Genomic DNA, 21,514 nt, shown 5'->3' with positions numbered 1-21,514 from the left:
AGAGAAGTGACACTGCCATTCTTAATGGCAAGAGGTCTTCTATTTGGGTTCTCCACAGCTAAGAAAGGCAAATCATAAAAGCGTATCACCTAGCACTGACAAACCTTGTAGGTGTGGGAAGACAACAGACAAAGCAGGGGTTTTGTACTGCCTATTTTTGACGAAAGGAAGAAATATGCAGTTTTTGCTCTTACCAAATCGTTTTAGATCTGAGAACCCAAGCTCAATCTTGCTTTTAAAAAGACCTGATTTTAAAGGCCTAGGAGGTGGGGGAGAGACAAAGCCACAGAATCCATAAGCTTCCAAAGAAGCTTTTGCCTAGATTGATTGAAAGTTGTGTGACTGATAAAATGATACCATTTGTAGAATTTGCATCCTACAAATCACCCTGCACTTGAGTTTTAAATCTGATTTCTTATATAAAATGTTTATAGTATGCTCAGTCCTACAGGAACAAACAAAAAACAACGAAAACAAGCAACACAAAGAATAATGAACTGTTGATTACTATCTTTATATATAATTGTCTACTTAATGATTCTTCCTCACAAATCTGTTAAGCTTCACTATAAATATTAAATCAAAATGAAAATTAGGTATAATAACATAGAACATAAATGAGAAAGGGAGAAACCAAATAACAAAATGAATAAAGTGTATGCTCTAACAGAGACTGGTTAACCAAATCTCTGTGTCTTTCTAACAGAGAACAAAAGCATTTTTGTAAAGAAGAGATGTAACAAAATATTTTCTGATTCGATTAACCAGTCAATCAACCAAAAGACAAAATTCATTAGCCACAGAGCTTGTCGCATGGAACAAGCTATTGTTTTCATCATATTAAAGTAATAACAACTAATTATTCTTAGATTTTCACATGTGCAAAGCATTGCAAATGATAGGAAACAAGTTTATTTTTCTGCATGTGAACTCTGAGTCTATCATCAATCTTCTGACTGTAATGTTTCTCAGATGGAAGAGGGCATAAAGGAAAAGCTTGGTTTAAAATAATTCAGACGGATGCGGCTGAGGATAACAGCTAAGGAATCTGAAATAAATGATACTAAAACACACAACACGTCCGTTTACCACAGGAAATTTGCATCTTCAAGCACTGTTATGTCCTCTAACAAAAGGAGCATCTATTATTTTTGTATAACCTAGGGAGATGAGATTTAAAATTTTAGTGGGCTCAAACTTTCCCCATTTGTCTCCTTCCAAACCTTATATTAAGGTGGCTCTCTTTTAAGACTAAGGAGATACCAAATGCCTGAGATACAACTTAAAAAGCATTCTTGGAAGTAGAAAAACATACACTTTAATTGGAAAGGAAATAAATTTTAACTTTTCACAAGAATCTCTTAGGATGAAATGGTGCCATTTGCTACAATGGTTGAACATTTTCAAGATTTGAGAGCCCAAGTTTTCTTTTTCAAATCTAAATGTACCAGTATTCATGTCCAGATGCAAAAGTTTCTAAAAAGTTTCCTCTGAGATTCAGAATGGCTTAACCAACACGTGGCATCATGGCAACTCTGCTTTTATCCATAGCCACACCAGCATCTCTATCAGCACACTGTGGTGCTTCAAGCACTGAGTAGATTAGCTTTACGTTCTTTGTAAACCAACAGCATTCAAAAGTAAACCATATAAAGCAGACTTTGAGACTATTCTCCCTTAAAGAATCATATACAAAGATTATTTTAGAAAAATAATTGACCTAATTTCAATTGCCATTTTATTATAAGAGCCCCTAATAACAATCACTCAGTCTGTTTTCCATTTTCATATACTCTCTAAGTGTAAGTCCCCTGAGGAACATGGCATCATATATAAGCGTAGTGAAAACTATAATAAATATTCTTAATATTTGTTTACTGCTCCCAAATATTTATTTATATACTAGGCTTTGTAAAGCATCTCTAATGCATTATCCCATTTAGACCTTATACCAACTCTCTACAGACATTAAAATATCTTGGAATGTAATATTTGGAAATTCATAAATCATCTAATCTAACTTTCATATTTTATAAATGAGGAGCCTAAGCAGGTTTAATGAACTCCCAAGACCATACAGATAGCTGGTGGTAAGACTGAGGTTTTAATAGAAGTTTTGTGACTTCCAGCCTCGTACTCTTTCTCCTGATGACAACAACGATGATGGAAGCTAACAGCTGCTGAGCACTTACTATGCGTACATACTCACATAGTAATTAATCATTACAAGTCTATGAGATAGGTACAATTGTAACTTCATTTTACAAATGAAGAAACTGAGGTTTAGAGGAGGAGGAGTTAAGTATGCCAAAGGGACTGAATTGAAGATCCAGATTTCAAAGGCCAATCTGTCTTCTTGTTCCATCACCTAAGATTTAAATTATTATGTATTATACAGCTGGTATATTGAGAATGGACCATTGGTGGCAAGGATGGCTTTATAATCCATAGAAGTTGGTGGTATGATATGTGTACTAAAGTTACCAATCACTGAATCTATTACCAACCATTACCTACCCAGATCCTAGGTTGCCCTATTATTTCTTTATCTAACATCCATTCCAGGCTACATCCTATCTACACTCTATCCCATCCTCAAAGCTGTCTGAAGAGATACAGAAACAGGCAGTTGTTAACTGAGTCACTTCTATTCATGCAACAAATATTTATTAAGCAAGCTTTACTGTACTAGGTGTTAAGGAGATAGTAGCGGGCAGGGCAGAAAAGATCCCTGCCCTAATGTATCTAACATTAGCCTTTTTCTTGGATTCTATAAAGATCCAGATATTTAAAATAAGCCCTCCTTTAGTCTTGAACCCGTTTGAGCAGATTTCTTTCCTTGCACATGAACATACTGTAAGTAAGAATTATTTTTGGGAATGAGTTGGCAAACAAAAGACTTTAGAGACAAAATAGAATGTTTAGAGTTGGTTAGCAGGCAATGGCAGGGCAAAGGGCATTGAGATTTGATTGCCTAACACTTATCTCTTGGATCAGACTTTGACTACTGGATCTTGCATACATTAGGATGTTCATTCTGTGTCTCAGCTGGACCTTCCAAAGCTTTTTTCTTTGTATATTCAAAGTAAGGAGGTCTACATTCATATTTCAGCTCAATTTACTTGTTATAAGTATTCAGTAATTCAGTAATCTGTTCATTTGTTCACCAAATATATACGAAACCCCTTCTCTGTGCAAGGTACCATGCTTGTGACTGGAGGTAAAACTGGAAACCATTGGACAATTTTAAATAGGATAGTGAATTGACTATATTTGCCTTTTACAGAAGGAACCCTGTAATTTATCACGAGGCTCACAGAACAGTTAGAAGGCTTTATACTAGTCCAGAGTAAAGACAATTTGGGAGCTTCAGTAGGTATATGTGTGACAATTGAAGCCATGAGAGTGAATGAATCAACTCAGTTAACCTCTCTGAGTCCGTCAGTATGAATCCCTGCTATATTTGTCTCACACTGTATTGTCATGAAGTCAAATGACATACGTATGTAAAATCATTTGTAGACAGCCATGGAAATGTTATCTATTACAGTTATCATTTTCATCAATATTCTTTTATCTGTTTTCTTATTTTCTTTCCCATATCCACTGATTTATGGCTTATAATACTAAATATTTTCAGCTTTTAATTATCTGCTCAGCTCCCTAAAGTATTCAAAATATTGGTATATTAGAAACATACTCTGGGTTCAAATTCAGGGCACATTGGGTTGCAAGGAATTGTAGGAGCAATTACATCTTTTTAAATTTAGAGTGATCCATCATTTTCTCCAGGACTCATCAGTCTTTTGCACAGAACAAACTGGGTATTTGAACAAGAAGGTAATAGGATGCATCTTGCTAAATTTTTTGCCTTTGATTTACTATTTTGGAAAGGAACAAGGTGCTCCAAAGCCTTCTACACCACCCTTCCTACTGTAATAACCCTCACCCTACAGGTCAGGAAGCCTATACTCAGGAGTTGGGAGAACAGTCTGATCAATGGCAGTTATCAGAAACTGCTTGTGCCAGTTTAGATGTATTATGTCCCCCCAAACACCATGTTCTTTGATGCAATCTTGTGGGGGCAGATGTATTAGTGTTGATTAGATTGGAATTCTTTGAGTGTTTCCATGGAGGTATGACTCAATCAACTTTGAGTGAAAAGTTTGATTGGATAATTTCCATGGAGGTGTTACCCTGCCCATTCAGGGTGGGTGTTAATTGGATCACTGGAGTGGTATAAAGAAGTTCACAGACAGAGGGAACTCAGAGCAGCTGCAGCTAAGAGAGGACAAAACACCCCAAGAGCAACACTTCTGAGAAAGCCATTTTGAAACGCAACCTGGGAGCTAACAGAAGTTTTCCGGATACCAATGGTCTTTCTCCAGTGAAGGCACCTGTTGTTGATGCCTCCTTACCTTGGACACTTTATGGATTTAAGACTGTAACTTTGTAACCAAATAAATCCCCTTTATAAAAGCCAATCCATTTCTGGTGTTTTGCATTCTGGCAGCATTAGGAAACTGGAACACTGGTCATCCAAAGCTCCCCTCTCAGTGGGAACCTGCTCCCAAGTGACTTCAGATAATACTTTAGTTATGATCTTGACTACCACATTCAACAGGCTGCTGGCTTTCTATCCTGTGACGAGTTCTAAACTGATGTTTGAAATACAGTTTCTCTCTCTCACGAGAGTTTGCTTCCAAGATCACTGTTGCAGTTTGCTAAAGCTTCACTGAAGAAGGCCAATGGCATCCAGAACACCTCTGTCAGCTGGCAAGGCACGTGGCTGGCATCTGCTAATTCTATGCTCCCAGGGTGTGTTTCAAAATGGCTTTCTCCAAAATGTCTCCACACTTCTGTGTCTCTTAGCTTCTCTCAGCTCTCTGCTTGGCTTTCCTGGAGTGTTTCTCTCTAAGCATCTGGGAGTCCTCTCTTAGCTTCTCGGGGGCAAACTCTGGGCTTTACCTCTTAGCTTAGCAACTCTAAATGTCCTTGACTGCATCTCCCAGCATCTTCAAGCATCTGGGTCTGTGTTAGCTCTTAGCTTCTCTCCAAAATGTCTCTCTCAGCTTCTCTGAAGGTATTTTGTCTTCTCGGCTCTCTGTATGAGTTCTCTTTAAAGGACTCCAGTGATCTAATTAACACCCACCCAGAATGGGCAGGGTCACACCTCCATGGAAATGATTTAATCAAAAGGTTTCACCCACAATTGGGTGAGTCACATCTACATGGAAACACTCAATCAAAAGGTTCCACCCTAAACAAAAGACTAATAAGTTTACCCCATAAGAATGCATTAAAGAACATGGCTTTTGTGGCGTACATAATAAATTCAAACCAGCACAATCACAAAGAAAAGAAGGAACAATGGTCATGCCAAAAAGGGCCACGGCCATGTGCTGCCTATTTGCTGCTTGAACTGTGCCTGCTGCATGCTCAAGGATAAAGCTGTTAAATTCAGCATTTGAAACACAGAAGAGGCTGCAGGCATCAGGGACATTTCCAGAGCAAGTGTCTTTGACGCCTATGGGCTTCCTAGGCTTATGTGAAATTATACGACTGCATGAGTTGTGCTATTTACAGCCAGGTAGTCAGAAATCATTCTTGTTAAGCTTGGAAGGACTGAACACCCCCATCCCGATTTTGATCTGCAGGTGCTACCCCACAGCCTCCGCCAAAACTCAGGTAAGAAGCTGAGTCCTTAAAGACTGAAGAAAAATTAGTCTCTTGGGGAAGAAAAAAAAAAAAAGGAAATAAAATAAAATAAAAAGTTTCTCTCCCAGGATCCAGTGCTCTAATATCCAAAACCAAATATAAGACATACAAATTATGGAGATGTAAGATGAAATCCATACAAAGCACACCAAACACCCCCCCCCGAAAAAAAAATCCCAAAACCCATTATCAACTTCTAAAGGAAAAGGGATATTTTCTTCACTCCTTCTAAATTCCGAATTATCTCCATTTTAAAGGTACTGGGTTTGGTTGAATCATAACTTTCAGGATACCCCAGAGATTTGACAGACAACCATCAACAAGCAAAGGTTAATTTCTCATGCCAAATAAAGTGCATCACCAAACTCAACTGATTCACAAACTTTAGACGAAGGTTCAAGTGATCTGCAAAAGACATCCTGAGGTTTGCTGGTGATGGTGGTATGATGGTGGTGGTGATAACAGTGGGAGCTGATACTAATTATTGCATAGTGTTTGCCAGCCAATGAAATAAATCTGTTTTTCATGCATTATTTCATTTGATCCTCACCCACTTCTGTAATATAAGGCACTATGATTATTCCTATTTCATAAATAGGCATGTGAGTGGTTAAATAATTTATGCATGGTCACACAAAAAGTAAGTGGTGACTTGAATCCATTTCTGCTTGAGCTGACTCTAAAATCTATGTTCTTAATGATTACACTAAATTAGCTGACTATCTCAGGCTCATGGCAATATTCCACTATGCTTTTGGGCTCTAAGAAAGTGGCAGCCCAGGCTTCAGAGCCAAATACTCAAGGAACATTCACATTCTATCTTGTCCAGGGTTTGATTTCTTTTAGTACCCATACAGTTCTGCCAAGGACTCACAGACAAAAGGGAAAATACCTTATGCACACACCACTGGGTGGAAAGACGTAAGTGTTAATTATCTTGTCATTTGGGCTGCTTTTATACGCCTCTGTATAGTCACTTGAATTTTATGTACCATTTCTTTAAGATTTTTTATAAACCACTGAGCATCTAAAGAAAAAAAAATGAGGGGGATGGTACAGAGAAAGACATGGAATCGAGTTCTTTTAAAGTAAAATAAATGCCCATGGAAAGTTTCTTGACAGTTAGACAAATACTGCCAATCAGAAATGAAACATTAAATTCTAAATCATTGAACTTTAGCAACTCCAAGATATATGGAAAATTTCAGTGGTGATACTATGATTATTAGTGGCATAGTCATATCTTCTTGGTTTCAAGCTGATTCAAGGCCTGAAAGGCTATCTGAAATATTGAATTGCTTTTCAGATAAGATACTGGCTCTATGGAAGCCCTTTTGCAATGTTAATGGTCTCTATTATGTTTTCTGCCTTTCCATTATATGATTGCTTTACTTCTTAGTCTTCATGAAAGCTGGCTCTCCCCTAAGGATGCCAATTCTGTTACAGGTATCTCAAATTGAAGCTGCTCTGTCTTTGACATAATATGTAATACCAAATCAAGGCATAAGATGGGTATCTTTCTTACCCTTCAGTGCTTCTCCCAGTTCATCACTCGTCTTCGATGGTCATACATTTCAGTTTTATTACCCTCTATCTTTCTTTATCTCTTAGCTCTATCAAAAAAATATAGTCATGTAGTCATTCCCAATCATTCATCACAGACTTTGTTATTTAACCAATGGTGTTGATTGGTTGCGTATACCCCAAAGACCTTTCCTCCTTTTTCTTTATGACTAAATGAGGTTCTAGTCTTTTTTCAAGACTCAGGGAAAGATGACTTTATATACAGCTTCCAGAATCAATCTTCATTGCTCTAGCCATCATTAGGATTCCATTCTCTGGGTCAATAATTGGTTAGGACAGAGGAAGAAGAAACAATTCTGGCTAATTAGATGCAAGGAATCTGGTGACTTCTAGAAACAGTTCGTCTACAGGATATTATCATGCCTAGATGTAATTGCTGGAATTGTGCTTATTTCTGAATGGTGAAATATTATGTGATTTTATTTTCTTTTTGTTCTTCTCCCACTCCCCTCAAACAAACTTTCCAAAATGAGCATGTATTACTTCTAAAGAGAAAGAAGTTTTAAAAGATCTTAAAAATTCATTCACTGAATTCTGCTACTGACCAAGATGGAAAAAGAGAAAAAGGATTCCTTCTCCCATTGTAGAAGAAACTGGAAAACTAGATAAAGTATCTGAAAGAATGGTTTTATATAATATGTGGTTCCCAAGAGAAGGAAAACAAACAAGTGAACCTGTCAAGAGGCAATTTCCACACCACAGTGCAGACTGAGGTGGTGGTAGTGGTGAACCCAAACAGAACACTGTGGTCTTCCTGAGTTGAAAAGACAGACTAGAGTTCAGGTGGCCAAAGCAGCTAGCATTTGCAGGGCCAAGTCCAGAAAGGAGGAAGATTCAATAAAGAACCCCCAAGAAAACTACAGAAAGGTCCTAGTGAATAGTTGGGTGAGTACTAGTCTGTATATGCATGGGAAGAAACTACCCAAGGCTAGGGAAAGAACCACCGGAAAGGAATAGGCAGAATAATTTGCGGACATTATACAAGGATGGACATACTTTGTGTTCCTACCACTTAGAGTAGAAAGATCTCCTGACACTCGAGGCATCAGGCAGAATCCTCCACAGGGTATTGCTTTTGAATTGGGGTTAAACTAGCCTTAGGCTACACACTGCTCATGACTCACCATATGATTAAGAACAAGTCTCAAAAGGATTCAACCAATTCCAAGAACTTAAATACATGGCAGACAAACTCTAACACTATTTAAAGGAATACAACAAAATATAGTACCCAAGAACATAAAACTTACAATTAAAATTAACAAGAATGCAAAGAAGCAGGAAAATATGACCCATAACTAGAAGAAAAAGTCAATTAGCAGAAACAGACCTTGAAAATATATGACGGAACTTGCAGAAAAGGATTTTTAACATAGCTACTATAAAAATGTTGCTTATGTTGGACAAAATACAGGAAAACATGAGTAATAATGAAGAGAGAAATTGAAGATATAAAAAAGAACAAAATGTAACATATATATGTAAAAAAGCAATATCTGAAATGAAAAATACACTGGAATTGATTAACAGCAGATTATACACTGCAAAAGAAAAGTTCAAAGAACTTAAAGAAATAGTAATAGAAACTATTCAAAATGAAGCATATAGAGAAGAAAAAAGTTGAAAAAATATAAAAATATGGGACAACATGAAGTGGTCTAAAATACATGTAATTGGTATTAAAGAAGGAGGGGAGAGATAAAAATATTTGAAGAACTAAAGGCCAAAAAATTTTCAAATTTAATGAAAATTATACACTTGCACACTTAAGCACAACAAATTCTAAGTGGAACAAAAGAAAGTCATGTGAAGGCATCTGAGTTGTTACCATCTTTTGGCAGCAGTAAATAATGCCACTATGAACATCAGTGTGCAAATATCTTTTCAAATCCCTACTTTCAGTTCGGTTGGGTATATACCTAGAAGTGGTATTGCCAAGTCATGCAGTAAGTCTATACTTAACTATCAGAGGAAGTACAGTTTTACTGCGGCACCATTTTATATTCCCACCAACAATGGACAAGGGTTCCTGATTCTTTGTATCCCTGCCAACACTTGTTATTTTCCTACTTTTTAAACTAATAGCCATTCCAGTGAGTGCGAGGTGGTATCTCACTGTGGTTTTGATTTGCATTTCTCTAACTGCTAATGATGTTGAATATCTTTTCATGTGCTTATTGGCTATCTATATATCTTCTTTGGAGGAATATCTATTCAAGCCCTATGTCCATTTTTAATTAGGTTTGTATTTTCGTAATTGAGTTGTAGGAATTCTGAATGTATTCTGGATATTAAACTCTCATCAGATATACTCATATATGTGAGATAATGCTTTTTATCAAGCTTTTCTGTAAGCATTTTCTCACATTGTGTCAGTGGTTTAACTTTCTTGATAATGTCCTTTAATGCACAAAAGTTTTTAATTTTAATGGAGTCCAATTTACTTTTTTTTTTTGTTGCCCATGTCCTAGGTATAAAGTCCAAGAACCTATTGCCTAACACAAGGTCCTGAAAGTATTTTACTATGTTTCCTTCTAAGAGTTTAATAGTTTTAGCTCTTATATTTGAGTCATTGATCCATTTTTAGTGAATTTTTGTATATGGTGTGAGGTAGGGGTCTACTTCCATAATTTTGCATGCTGATATCCAGTTTTCCCAGCATCATTTGCTGAAGAGACTACCCTTTCCACATTGAGTGGACATGACACACTTGTCAAAAATCAATTGCCCAAGCAAAAGTTAAGCCGACTTATAATTTTGCCCAAGAGTTACCCCCAGGGAACCTCTTTTGTTGCTCAGATGTGGCCTCTTTCTCTCAGCCAACTCTGCAAATAAACTCACTACCCTGCCCTCTACATGGGACATGACTCCCAGGGATGTTAAGTCTCCCTGACAATGAGGGACAGGACTCCCAGGGATGAGCCTGGACCTAGCATTGTGGGATTAAGAATGTCACCTTCAACCAAGGGGGGGGTGGGGGTGGGAGATGAAACAAAACAAAGTTTCAGTGGCTGAGAGATCTCAAATAGAGTTGAGGGGTCAATCTGGAGGTTATTCTTATGCATGATATAGATAGTCCTTTTTAGTTTGTGGTGTACCAGAATAGCTAGAAGGAAATATCTGAATATGTTGAATGGTAATCCAGTAGACTTGATTTGTGATGATAATCGTGTAATTATATAAAGCTTTTATCATGTGACCATGTGATGGTGAAAACCTGGTGACTGACACTCCCTTTAACCAGCGTATGGGCAGATGAATAATAAAATAATGAAAAAAACCTATAAAAAATAGAGGGATAAAGGGTACAGGATGGTTTGGGGGTTCTTTATTTCTTTTTTTTTTTAATTATTTTTCTTTTTTTATATTTTTAATATATTTTTTCTTTATTTTGGAGTAATGAAAATGCTCAAAAATTGATTGTGGTGATGAATGAACAACTATATGGTGATACTCTGGGCCATTGATTGTATACTTTGGATGGCTTATATGGTGTGTGAGTATAACTCAATAAAATTGCATTTAAAAAATCAACTGCCCATAGTTGTGTGGGTTTATTTCTGAACAGTCACTTCTATTCTGTTGGTCTATATGTCCTTGTGCTAGTCCCTCACTGTTTTGATTACTGTAGCTTTGTAATAAGTTTTGAAATTGGGAAGTGTAAGTCCCCTCAACTCTGTTCTTCCTTTTCAAGATGGTTTTGGTTATTTGGGGCCCCTTCACCTTCCATATGAATTTTATGTTAGCTTTCCCATTCTGTAAAGAAGGCTTTTGTAATTTTGACTGGGATTTCGTTGACTCTGTAAATTGTTTTGGGTAGTATCAACATCTTAATGATATTAAGTCTTCCAGTTCATGAGCCTGGAACATCTTTCCATTTATTGAGGTCTTCTTTAATTTTTCCCAGTAATGATTTGTAGCTTTCCATGTACAAGTCCTTTAAATCCTTGGTTAAATTTATTCCTCAATATTTTATTCTTTTAGTTGCCACTAAAAATCAGATTGTTTTCTTGAATTCCTTTCTGGATTGCTCATAGTGTACAGAAATATCATTGATTTTTGTGTGTTTAGCTGTACCTTGCCACTTTGTAGAATTCATATATTAGCTCTAGTAATTTTCTTGTAGATTCTTCAGGATTTTTAAAATATAGGATCATATCATCTGCAAATAGAGAGTTTTAATCTTCTTTTCCAACCTGGACACCTTTTATTTCTTTTTCTTGCCTAACTGCTCTGGCCAGAACTTCCAGAACAATTTTGAATAGCAGTGGTGAAAGCACGTATCCTAGTCTAGTTTAAGATTTTAGAGGGAAAGCTTTTAGCCTTTCACCATTGAGTATTATGTTAGCTATGGGTTTTTCATACACACTGTTCATCATGTTGAGGAAGTTTCCTTCTATTCCTAGTTTTCTGAGTGCTTTTATAAAAAGAAAATGGGTCCTGGATATTATCAAATGTCTTTCTGCATCAGCTGAGATGATCATGTGTTTTTCCCCCCTTCATTAATGTGATTTTCTTATGTTGAACCAACCTTGCATTTCTGGGATAAATCCCACTTGGTCATGTTGTATAATCCTTTTAGTGTGCTGCTGGATTCAGTTTGCTAATATTTTGTTGAGGATTTTTGCATCTATATTCACAAAATATATTTGGCCTGTAATTTTCTTTTCTTGTGGTATCTTTATCTGGCTTTGGTTTTAGGGGTGACCTTTATTTTTAAAATATATTTTCCCAAGATATAGAGCCTAGGTTAACAATTTTTTTTTTTTTAATTTCAGAATTTTATAGATGCCATTCTAATGCTTTTCTGGTTTGCACTGTTTCTGATGAGAAGATAGCAGTAATTCTTATCATTATTCCATGCTATGAAATTATTTTTTCTTTTTTGGCTGCTTTTAAGATTTCCCATTTATATTTGTTTTTTGGCAATTTGACTATAACATGCCTGGGTGTACCTTTCTCTGTCTTTATCCTGCTAGAGGTTTGTTGCCCTTCTTAAATCAGTGAGATAATGCTTTTTATCAAGCTTTTCAGTCCTATTCACACATTACGTCCATCTTTTAAATTATTGATTATATTTATACTAGATTTTATAAAGACCTGTCTGCTATTATTTCCATCACCTGTTTCATCAGTGGGTTTATTGCCTCTTGTTTTCCTTTTTGTTATGGGTGAAATTTTCCTGCCTCTTTGCCCACCAAATTTTAGCTTTTGCAGCTATAAAATTTTAGTTGAGAATATGGAATTTTTTTGTCTTCCTCTTGCTTTAAAGACTGTTGAGGTTTCTTCTGGCAGGCACTTATTTTACTGTCAGATTAGCTTTATCTTGTCAAGTCTTGTTATTAGGCTTTGTTAGAGTGGTCAAGAATAGCTCTTATTCTAGAGCTTGGGTAGCATTCTTAAGGCCTAACTTTCTGGGGTCTTATTGAATGTACAAAATGTTTAGCTGATCTCTTCACTCTGGTTGGTGAGAAATGTTGATATCTCTAGCGCTCAGTGACCTCTGGCATACCTATTCAACTCACGGACCACCAGTGGCTTTCTCTACTAGGTCTCAGAGAGTCTCATTCTGTGCATGCAGCTTAATTTTGGACCAGACTCAAAGGCTTCCCAAAGAAGATTTCTAGAACTACTTCTCTGCACTGTTCCTTAGTCTCTTGTCCCACAAATTTCAGCTGCTCACCAGCCCTGAAATCCAATTTCTGTCCAATTCTGTCTTGTTGTATGTGCAATCACTGCGCTTTATTTGTGCTCTACTTTCCTGTGCTGCCCCAGAGTGAAAGTTAGAATTAACGTCAAACTTAACTTGTGTGTTTTCCTTTTCTGAAGGTTCACAGTTTGTGCCTTCTGCTGTCAAATGCATGAAAAGAGTTACTTCATATATTCAGTTTTACAGTTGTTCATGACAGAAGGGTAAGTTTGATACCTGGTACTTGGTTATTCTGTGATGGATACCTTTTAAAATTAAGTTCCTATTAATACCTTTTGAATTACAAATAGCATAACCAATAAAATCTTAATTTCTAAGCATCAGAGTCAACCAAGAGAAACTAATAAGCAATAAAAATAAAAAGGTGTTTTAGGGATGTTAGCAGACCCAAGTAATTTTCTATTATTTTAATTTTCTTAGAACCAGAAAAAAGTTTCCAGGAGTCATATAATTTTTTGTTCTTTTCCATTTTTCAGTGACAGCACAGTGAAGCACGCTTCATTCCTGCCTTCTTCCTTTCTAGCCAAACCCTAATTTTGTGTTCAGTCCCAAGTGGATGATTCAGATGAATCAACTATGTTAATAATGATGTTACTCTTTCATTTGGCCAGATACTATGTTTCTCAGCCTCCCTTAAGGATACAAGTGACCATGTGACTATGTTCTGGCCAATGAGACAAAAAGGTAAGCTTGCTAGAGGTCTCCTGAAAAGGTGTAATTTTTCTTCATAAAAGGAACAGGTGAGGCTGGCAACATATTCTTGTCTTGAATGTGGGATTTCTTCTGACTATAATATATATATGGGGATGAAAAGTCCATACTCCAAGGATGGCAGAAAAAAATCAAAAGTGCATAGGTCTGTGATGATATTGTTAAGCAACTAAATCAATACAGCAACTGACAGCCTCTGAGAAAATAAAACCAATTTTTTAAAGCACTCTGTTCAAGGTTTTCTGTTTCCTGTAATAGAAAGCATTTCTGATTCATAAATGCACACACCATTGGTTCTTAAGATTAGAAAGAGTTTGCAGATAATGTATGAAATATAAAATAAAAAGGAAATGATTGGGAACACATTCTTTTGAAGTCTTTGGACCAATCAGGTTTCCTGTGGTGTCTACTAAATGCATATCTATCTTATACCCCCTTCTAGAATGCAAGCTTCCTTGAGGCCAGGGATCTGTTCTGTTTAAGTATGGCCTAGGTACTTTTGGGTGCTCAAATTAGTTTGCTGATAGACTTTATTTCCAGATGCCCCTTAAGTTATCTGTCACTTAGGAATTTTTTTACTGCATCAGGAACAAGGAACTCACAAACCTAAAACTTTTTTCTTCACAGAAGTGACTATGCACGTAAGACAAATATGCAAAGTAATGATTCACTGTCTTACGTTCACATTCTCTGACATCCAGGTTGAACTGCTGTAATGCTCCCAAGGTGAGCTGCCTTACTTCAGCTTCCAGCAAAAGTTGCATCAAGGATGTGGCTAAATGCTTGCAAGCTGACATACATGCTGTCTGGGCCACCTTTCCCTGAAACACAAGAGTATAAATCATAATGTTACTGGATGAAAATTGAAATTCCAATAAAAATTAAAATCACTTATTTTTCAATTAGTAATTTCTTTAGAGTTCTCTCCATTATGATACTCTTGCATTCAAAGAACCTTGGAGTTTATAACACCTGATGGCAACCACATTAAATATTAACTCAAACACCTTCAGTCTTAGTAGCTACAACACTAAGCTAAGATGTATAAACCTCAGATATTTAGTCAAGAAATACTTCAGGAATATTCCACAAAGAATAAATTTCAAAAAGTCCCTTCCCCCAAACCCATAACTCTTAAAAAGCAAATGTAAACAACAATCTCTAATTTATCTAGAAACCAAAGTGTTTACTGCTTTATTATTTAATGCATATAAAAGTAAAACTATGGCTTAAAAATAAAAAGTTTCTTGAAAAAAACAAAAGGATAAATTTCCTTTTCTGAAAAAATGAATACTGAAGTTTATGAACATAAACTCTAAGCAAATATAAAAATGTGGATATTAAAATTACTATTTTCTATATTCTCCTTAAATTTAGCAATCAAAGCACTTTACATTTAGTAAACTACATCTTAGACCCAGATCCAAATTAAACATTGTAAAAGATATATCCACTTTTTTCTCATATTTTTTATTGTAGAATATAACATATATACCTAAAAGTGATAACTTTCCAAGTGCAATTTAACAAGTAGTTAGAGAGCAAATTTCAAAGAATATCATAGGTTACAATTCCACAGTTTCAGTTATTTCCTTATTATGAAATATAACATACATACAAAAAGGTATGGCTTTCAAGTTACAGTTTAACAAGTAGCTATAGAATAAATTTCAAAGGATATTATGGGTTACAGTTCCACCAGTTCAATTCTTTCCTTCTATCTATTCTAATACCCTAGCAACTAAGAAAAAGCAAATTATAAAGATTCAGTGTTCATAATTCTTTGTTAAATTCCATCTTGTCTGTTGCTACTCCTTCCCCTAATTTAGTCACTTTTCCAATCTTCAGGGATGTCTAGGAGTGACCACCCTAGCCTATTCATGTTGAATCCACTTTTTTTTTTAACAGATTATTCATTATCATCTAATCTGAAACACAGGATAATATGTTTTAGAAAGTCTGAATTCTCAAATTAGTCTGTGAATAGTTCTTTTTTGAAATTGTGAAATATTTTGTCCATCCAGAAACATAAAGAAGAATATAATGAGCACTTATGCACCCACTAAATACAAATACACTTTAGCCCCATGTGATCTCTTCAATCATTTTACTCCTTTTCTCCAGAGGTGTCAGGTATTCCATGCATATTTAACAAATACTATTATGATAATTATATAACTGGAAACATTATTTTGCATATTTTGAAACTTTCTGAAAATGGTATCATAATGCAATGTGCCCTTCTGCAACTTGCTTTTATGGTAGAGAGAATGAATGTGAAAATTCCTTTCCTTGACGTATGCAGCTACAATTCTTTCCTTTAATTGTTCCATAGAATTCTATTTTAGGAGTATGCCAAAATTTGTTTTGCTGTTGTTGGAGATTTAGGTTGTTTCCCTTCTTCTTCTTTTTTCCTATTATAAACAGTGTAGGTTATAGACTATTATAGTTATAGTAAGATCACGAAAATGCCAGATTCTGACTACAGTGTCCCATTTTTATGGGGTCTTTTTCCCCATATGTTTCTACTGGGCCAGGGTCTCAAACCAAAGTAGCAGGTTTTAAATGGTGTTACAGATTGCGCTGTGACCTCCAAAAGTCCTAATCCCTAGTATCTCAGAATGTGACCTTATCTGGAAATAGGGCTGTTACAGATGAAATCAGGCAAGTCAAATGAGCTCATAGTGGAGTAAGGTGGGTTCTTAATCCATATGACTTGTGTCTTTGTAAAGAGGGGAGAGAAGATACAGATAAACAGAGAGAGGAGCAAGTCATGTGATGACTGAGTTAGAGAATGCTACAGAATGTTGGCAATCCACTACCAGGAGCCAGGAGAATGCTATCGAACAGACTCTTTCCTACAGACATCAGAGGAAGCATGGCCCTGCTGACATCTTGATTTCAGATTTCCAGCCCCCAGAACTGAAAGAAAATCAATTTCTTTGTGTTAAGTCACCCTGTTTGTGGTACTTTATTACAGCAGTCCTAGGAAGCCAAGACAAATGGGAAAATAAATAAATACTATCACAGTGACTATTTTAATTTTCATACCTTTTTCTATACATCAGATAATTCCCTAAGGATTGCTTATGGAACCTACTAAGATGAGGGTATCAGCATTGTGATTCTAATATCTACGTGTATAAAAGAAGAGAAATATAAGTAGAACCTGGAATCCCAAATATCTATCTACAAATTGCTTTCCTGAGGCATGTTCTGATTTATAGTGTTCTCAGATATTTCTGGGAATATCACTTCATTGCCTATTTACTAACACTAGGTAATATTATGAATTGTTCTACTAAATAAATAAAAGAGATACTTTGGTTTTTGTCTTTGATTACTTTGTGAGATTGAATATTTTTAAAATATTTATTTGACTAAATTCTTCTTTTATGGTATAACTACAGAATAACAAACTATGATCTATCTTAGTCTTTACACTATAAATGTTTATCATCTATCTGGTTCTGCTTGTATGTTCTGGTGATCCACAATTGGTGGATTAAGACAACAAATGGAGATACTTAAGTTAGGGAGTGAGACCACATGGGAAGGGGCAATGGAGGCATAAAGATTCCCAAAGACAAAAGTCATAATATAAGAGAAATTCATATTAAATGTTTAATTAAACCCACTGGAGACCTGGGACAGGGCATCTCCAAGGAGCCATAGGGTTCAACATAGTTGTCAGGCTGTGTCCAATTTGCACACTCAAAAGGGACAGATCATGGTTAGGACTAAGGAAATCAGAATATAGGATAAAGGATGATCTTGTCTGTATTTTAAAACTTCAACTTCTGTGTGAGAACAAAAAGAAGTGATTTTTATTTTGTCCAAAATTTAAATTTTCAGTAGCACACTACCGAATCTAACCTGTCTGGTCAGTTTAGTTAAACAACATAATTACATGGAACCTAGAAAAGGGAATGAGATCCTGTTAATTCTGTACAGGTTTTTTTAATACCCTGATACATTTGAGAGTATTTTGGGCAGAAAATAAAAAAAGTATTTGCAAAGTCCCCTTGAGGGACTGGAGAAAAAATGTGGAACTATTAAACTTCCCCACCTGGGGAATTCCTGCTATTCTCTCAAGCATTAGAGACTCCCAGTTTAATAAGGCAAGCCCTCGATCTTGAGGCTTGCCTTTATGAAATTTATTTCTGCAATGGCGAAGCTAAGCCTACTTACAACTATACCTAAGGGTCACTCCCAGAGAACCTCTTCTGTTGCTCAGATGTGGCCTCTCTCTCTAAGCCAAACTCTGCAGATAAATACACTATCCTCCCTCCTACATGGGACATGACTCCCAGAGGTATAAGTCTCCCTGGCAATGAGGAACATGACTTTCAGGGATGAGCCTGGCCCTGGCATCGTGAGATTGACAATGCCTTCTTGACCAAAAGGGGAAAGAGAAATGAAACAAAAGAAAGTTTCAGTGGCTAAGAGATTTCAAATAGAGTAGAAAGGTCAGCCTGGAGGTTACTCATATGCAAATATCAGCCTGATATTGCAAACTGCCACAGTATGCCAAGCCCCAATCAGCAGTATTCCTAAAACCCGAAAGAATATCCTAGGCTCTATCTAAGTCTCTATAAATGTATTACTTAGTAAGTTTTGTTTGTTTGTTTGTTTTTTCAGAAACTTAAGGCCTCCAGATTTTTCCTATGCCAGATAAACCCTGAAACCCAGAGATACTGGTCTGTCCAAGAACATCAACCAGTTCCATTCCTCTACCCCATACAGTAGACATCACTTTTCAGCATGAAGAACCTAAAATGGTCATTGCTCAGATACCCCTGAAGATTGAGAGAACGATCAAATGAGAGGGAAGAGGAGTGTGCCAGTTTGAATGTATTATGTCCCCCCAAACGCCATTATCTTTGATGTAATCTTGTGTGGGCAGATCCATCAGTGTTGATTAGATTGTAATTATTTGAGTGTTTCCATGGAGATCCGCCCCACCCAACTGTGGGTGATGACTCTGATTGGATAATTTCCATGGAGGTGTTGGCCCGCCCATCGGGTGGGTCTGAATTAAATTACTGGTGCACTATACAAGATCAGACAGAAGGAGCGCGCTTGCTACACCCAAGAAGGACACTTCAAAGAAAGCACAGGAGCTGCAGATGAGGGACTAGTTTGAAAATGGCTGTTGAAAGCCGACTCTTGCTCCAGAGAAGCTGAGAGAGGACAAATATCCCAAGTGCAACTAAGAGTGATGTTTTTGAGGAACTGCAGCCTAGAGAGGAACATCCTGGGAGAAAGCCATTTTGAAACCAGAACTTTAGAGCAGACACCAGCCACGTGCCTTCCCAGCTAACAGAGGTTTTCCGGACACCATTGGCCATTCTCCAGTGAAGGTACCCAATTGCTGGACACTTTATGGCCTTAAGACTGTAACTGTGTAACCAAATAAATCCCCTTTTATAAAAGCCAATCCATCTCTGGTGTTTTGCATTCTGGCCTCATTAGCAAACTAGAACAAGGTGTAACTGAGAAATTAGGATTTGACAAATGATTATGACTACTGGCTCATTATATAGATATTTCTTTTTAGTTTCAAGTGTATCAGAATAGCCAGAAGAAAATAGCTGAAATTATTGAACTGTAATCCAGTAGACTTGATCTTTGATAATGACTGTATACCAATATAGCTTTTATCATGTGACCATGTGATTGTAAAAAACCTTGTGACTGACACACCCTTTATCCAGTATATGGGTAGATGAGTAATAAAATAAAGACATGCATGAAAAAAATGATAATAAGTTTAGCATATGGGGAAAAATACCCCTATGTAAACTATGGACAGTAGTTAATAGACTACTTTAATAATCTTTCATCAATGGTAACAAATGTAGCTACTGTAAAAAAATAGAACTACCAAAAGAGTGCTATCATCAATTGTAACAAATTTTCCTCACCCAAGCAAGAAGGAGGGAGGATAGTGAATTCATTTGCAGAGTTTTGCTTAGAGAGAGAGGCCAAATCTGAGCAATAAAAGACGTTCTCTGGGGGTGACTCTTAGGCATAATTATAAGTAGGCTTGGCCTTGCCATTGAAGAAATAAATTTCATAAGAGCAAGCCTCAAGATCAAGGGCTTGCCTTATTAAATTGAGAGTCTCTAATGCTTGAGAGAATATCAGGAATTCCCCAGGTGGGGAAGCGTAACAGTTCCATATTTTTTTCTCCAGTCCCTTAAGGGGACTTTGCAAATACTTTTTTATTTCCTGCCCAAAATACTCTCAAATGTATCAGGGTATTACAATAACCTGCACAGAATAACAGGATCTCATTCCTTTTTCTAGGTTCCATGTAATTACACTGTTTAAACTGACAAGACAGGTTAGATTAGACAGTGTGCTACAGAAAATTTAAATTTTGGATAAAATAAACATCTCTTCCTTTGGTCTCACACAGAAGTTGAAGTTTTAAAATACAGATAATATCATCTTTACCTTGTATTCTGATTTACCTTAGTCCTAACCAGCTCAGCTTCATTTATACCTCTAATAGAAGCCTGATCTCTTTTTCAGCTTCTTTAATAGTTGCTATATAGAGTAATGGTGACTTTCAGAGCTGCAGAACTCTAACTCTGAGTCCCAGGTGTCACAAAGATATCCAAAGTTCCTGGGAACTACCAGGTTATAGACGAACAGCACAGCATCTCAAAATTTAGAGATAACAGTTAAAATTCAAGAATAAATGTGACCGAGCTTACAATCTAGGAACCTTTACAATGAGCCTTACTGAACTTTCTGCACTCTTTAATCATCAATTGCCCAATCTCTGCCCACTTTCTATTTCCTGATAATCTATGCTTTCAAATTTAATTCTCAGAGTTTGCTCATTGCAGTTAGCTTATATTAGTGAGACCATACAATATTTGTCCTTTTGTCTCTGGCTTATTTTGCTCAATATAATGTCCTCAAGATTCATTCACTTCATTGCATGTCCCACTACTTCATTCCTTTCTGCAGCTGCACAATATTCCATTGTATGTATACACCATAGTTCGCCCTTCTGGTCATAGTTAATGTACCCCTGGGCCACCTCCACTCATTGGCAATTATGAATAATGCCACTATAAACATCAGTGTGCAAATGTCTATTCATGTCCCTGATTTCAGTTCTTCTGAGTATATACCTAGTAACTGGATTGCAGGATCAAATGACAACCCTATTCTTAGCATCCTATGGAACTGCCACACTGGTCTCCAGAGGGGCTGCACCATTCCACTTCCCTACCAACATTGACTAGGTTTATCTGTCTCTCTCCACATCTTCTTCAACACTAGTATCTTTCTTTTTATTTTTTAAACAGTCTTATTCACACACCAAACAATCCATCTTAAGTGTACAACCAATGACTCCAGGTATAATCACATAATTATGCATTCACCACCACAATCTATATGAGAACATTTCCATTTCTTCTGCAAAGAAAGAACAGGAAAAAAAAAAGAAAAAGAAATCCCATACCCCTCCCTTATATCCCCCTCTTATTGACATTTAGCTTTGGTATATTGCCTTTGTTACAATTAATGAAAGAATATTAAAGTTATTTTGAAGTCTTTGTTTGCTAACATAAATATCTGGATCATCTCTTGATCTGTTTCTATTGACTATTTTAACTTTTGATTGCAGTTTTTCCTGCTTCTAAGCATATCAAGGAATTTTATTTTGTATGCCACACATTGCAGATAAAATGCTGCAGATGCTCTATAATATCTTATCTACAGAGCTTTGAGTTTTGTTCTAGCAAGCAGTTAAATTATTGGTAGATC

The 21,514-nt window shown here is 36.4% G+C and overlaps 1 protein-coding gene and 1 pseudogene across 4 annotated transcripts in view; one reads left to right on the top strand and one right to left on the bottom strand.

Moving 5' to 3' along the window:
* The window catches only part of EXOC6B (exocyst complex component 6B), a 702,542-nt gene that overhangs the window by 190,040 nt on the left and 490,988 nt on the right, over positions 1-21,514 (bottom strand). For all 4 annotated transcript variants that reach the window (XR_005212435.1, XM_037807499.1, XM_037807500.1 and 1 more), the window contains one exon: positions 14,403-14,544. Coding sequence is in view for 3 of the 4 variants with exons in the window: in XM_037807499.1 (XP_037663427.1) it covers positions 14,403-14,544 (142 nt within the window). In the remaining variant the exon portion in view is untranslated. The remainder of the gene's footprint in view (positions 1-14,402; positions 14,545-21,514) is intronic.
* Positions 5,349-5,692, top strand: LOC119512745 (annotated as a pseudogene).

Source organism: Choloepus didactylus, chromosome 17, assembly GCF_015220235.1.
Source record: "Choloepus didactylus isolate mChoDid1 chromosome 17, mChoDid1.pri, whole genome shotgun sequence".
Lineage (NCBI taxonomy): Eukaryota > Metazoa > Chordata > Mammalia > Pilosa > Megalonychidae > Choloepus > Choloepus didactylus.
The sequence above is the reverse complement of the archived record's forward strand: the minus strand, read 5'-3'. Positions and strand labels throughout refer to the sequence as shown.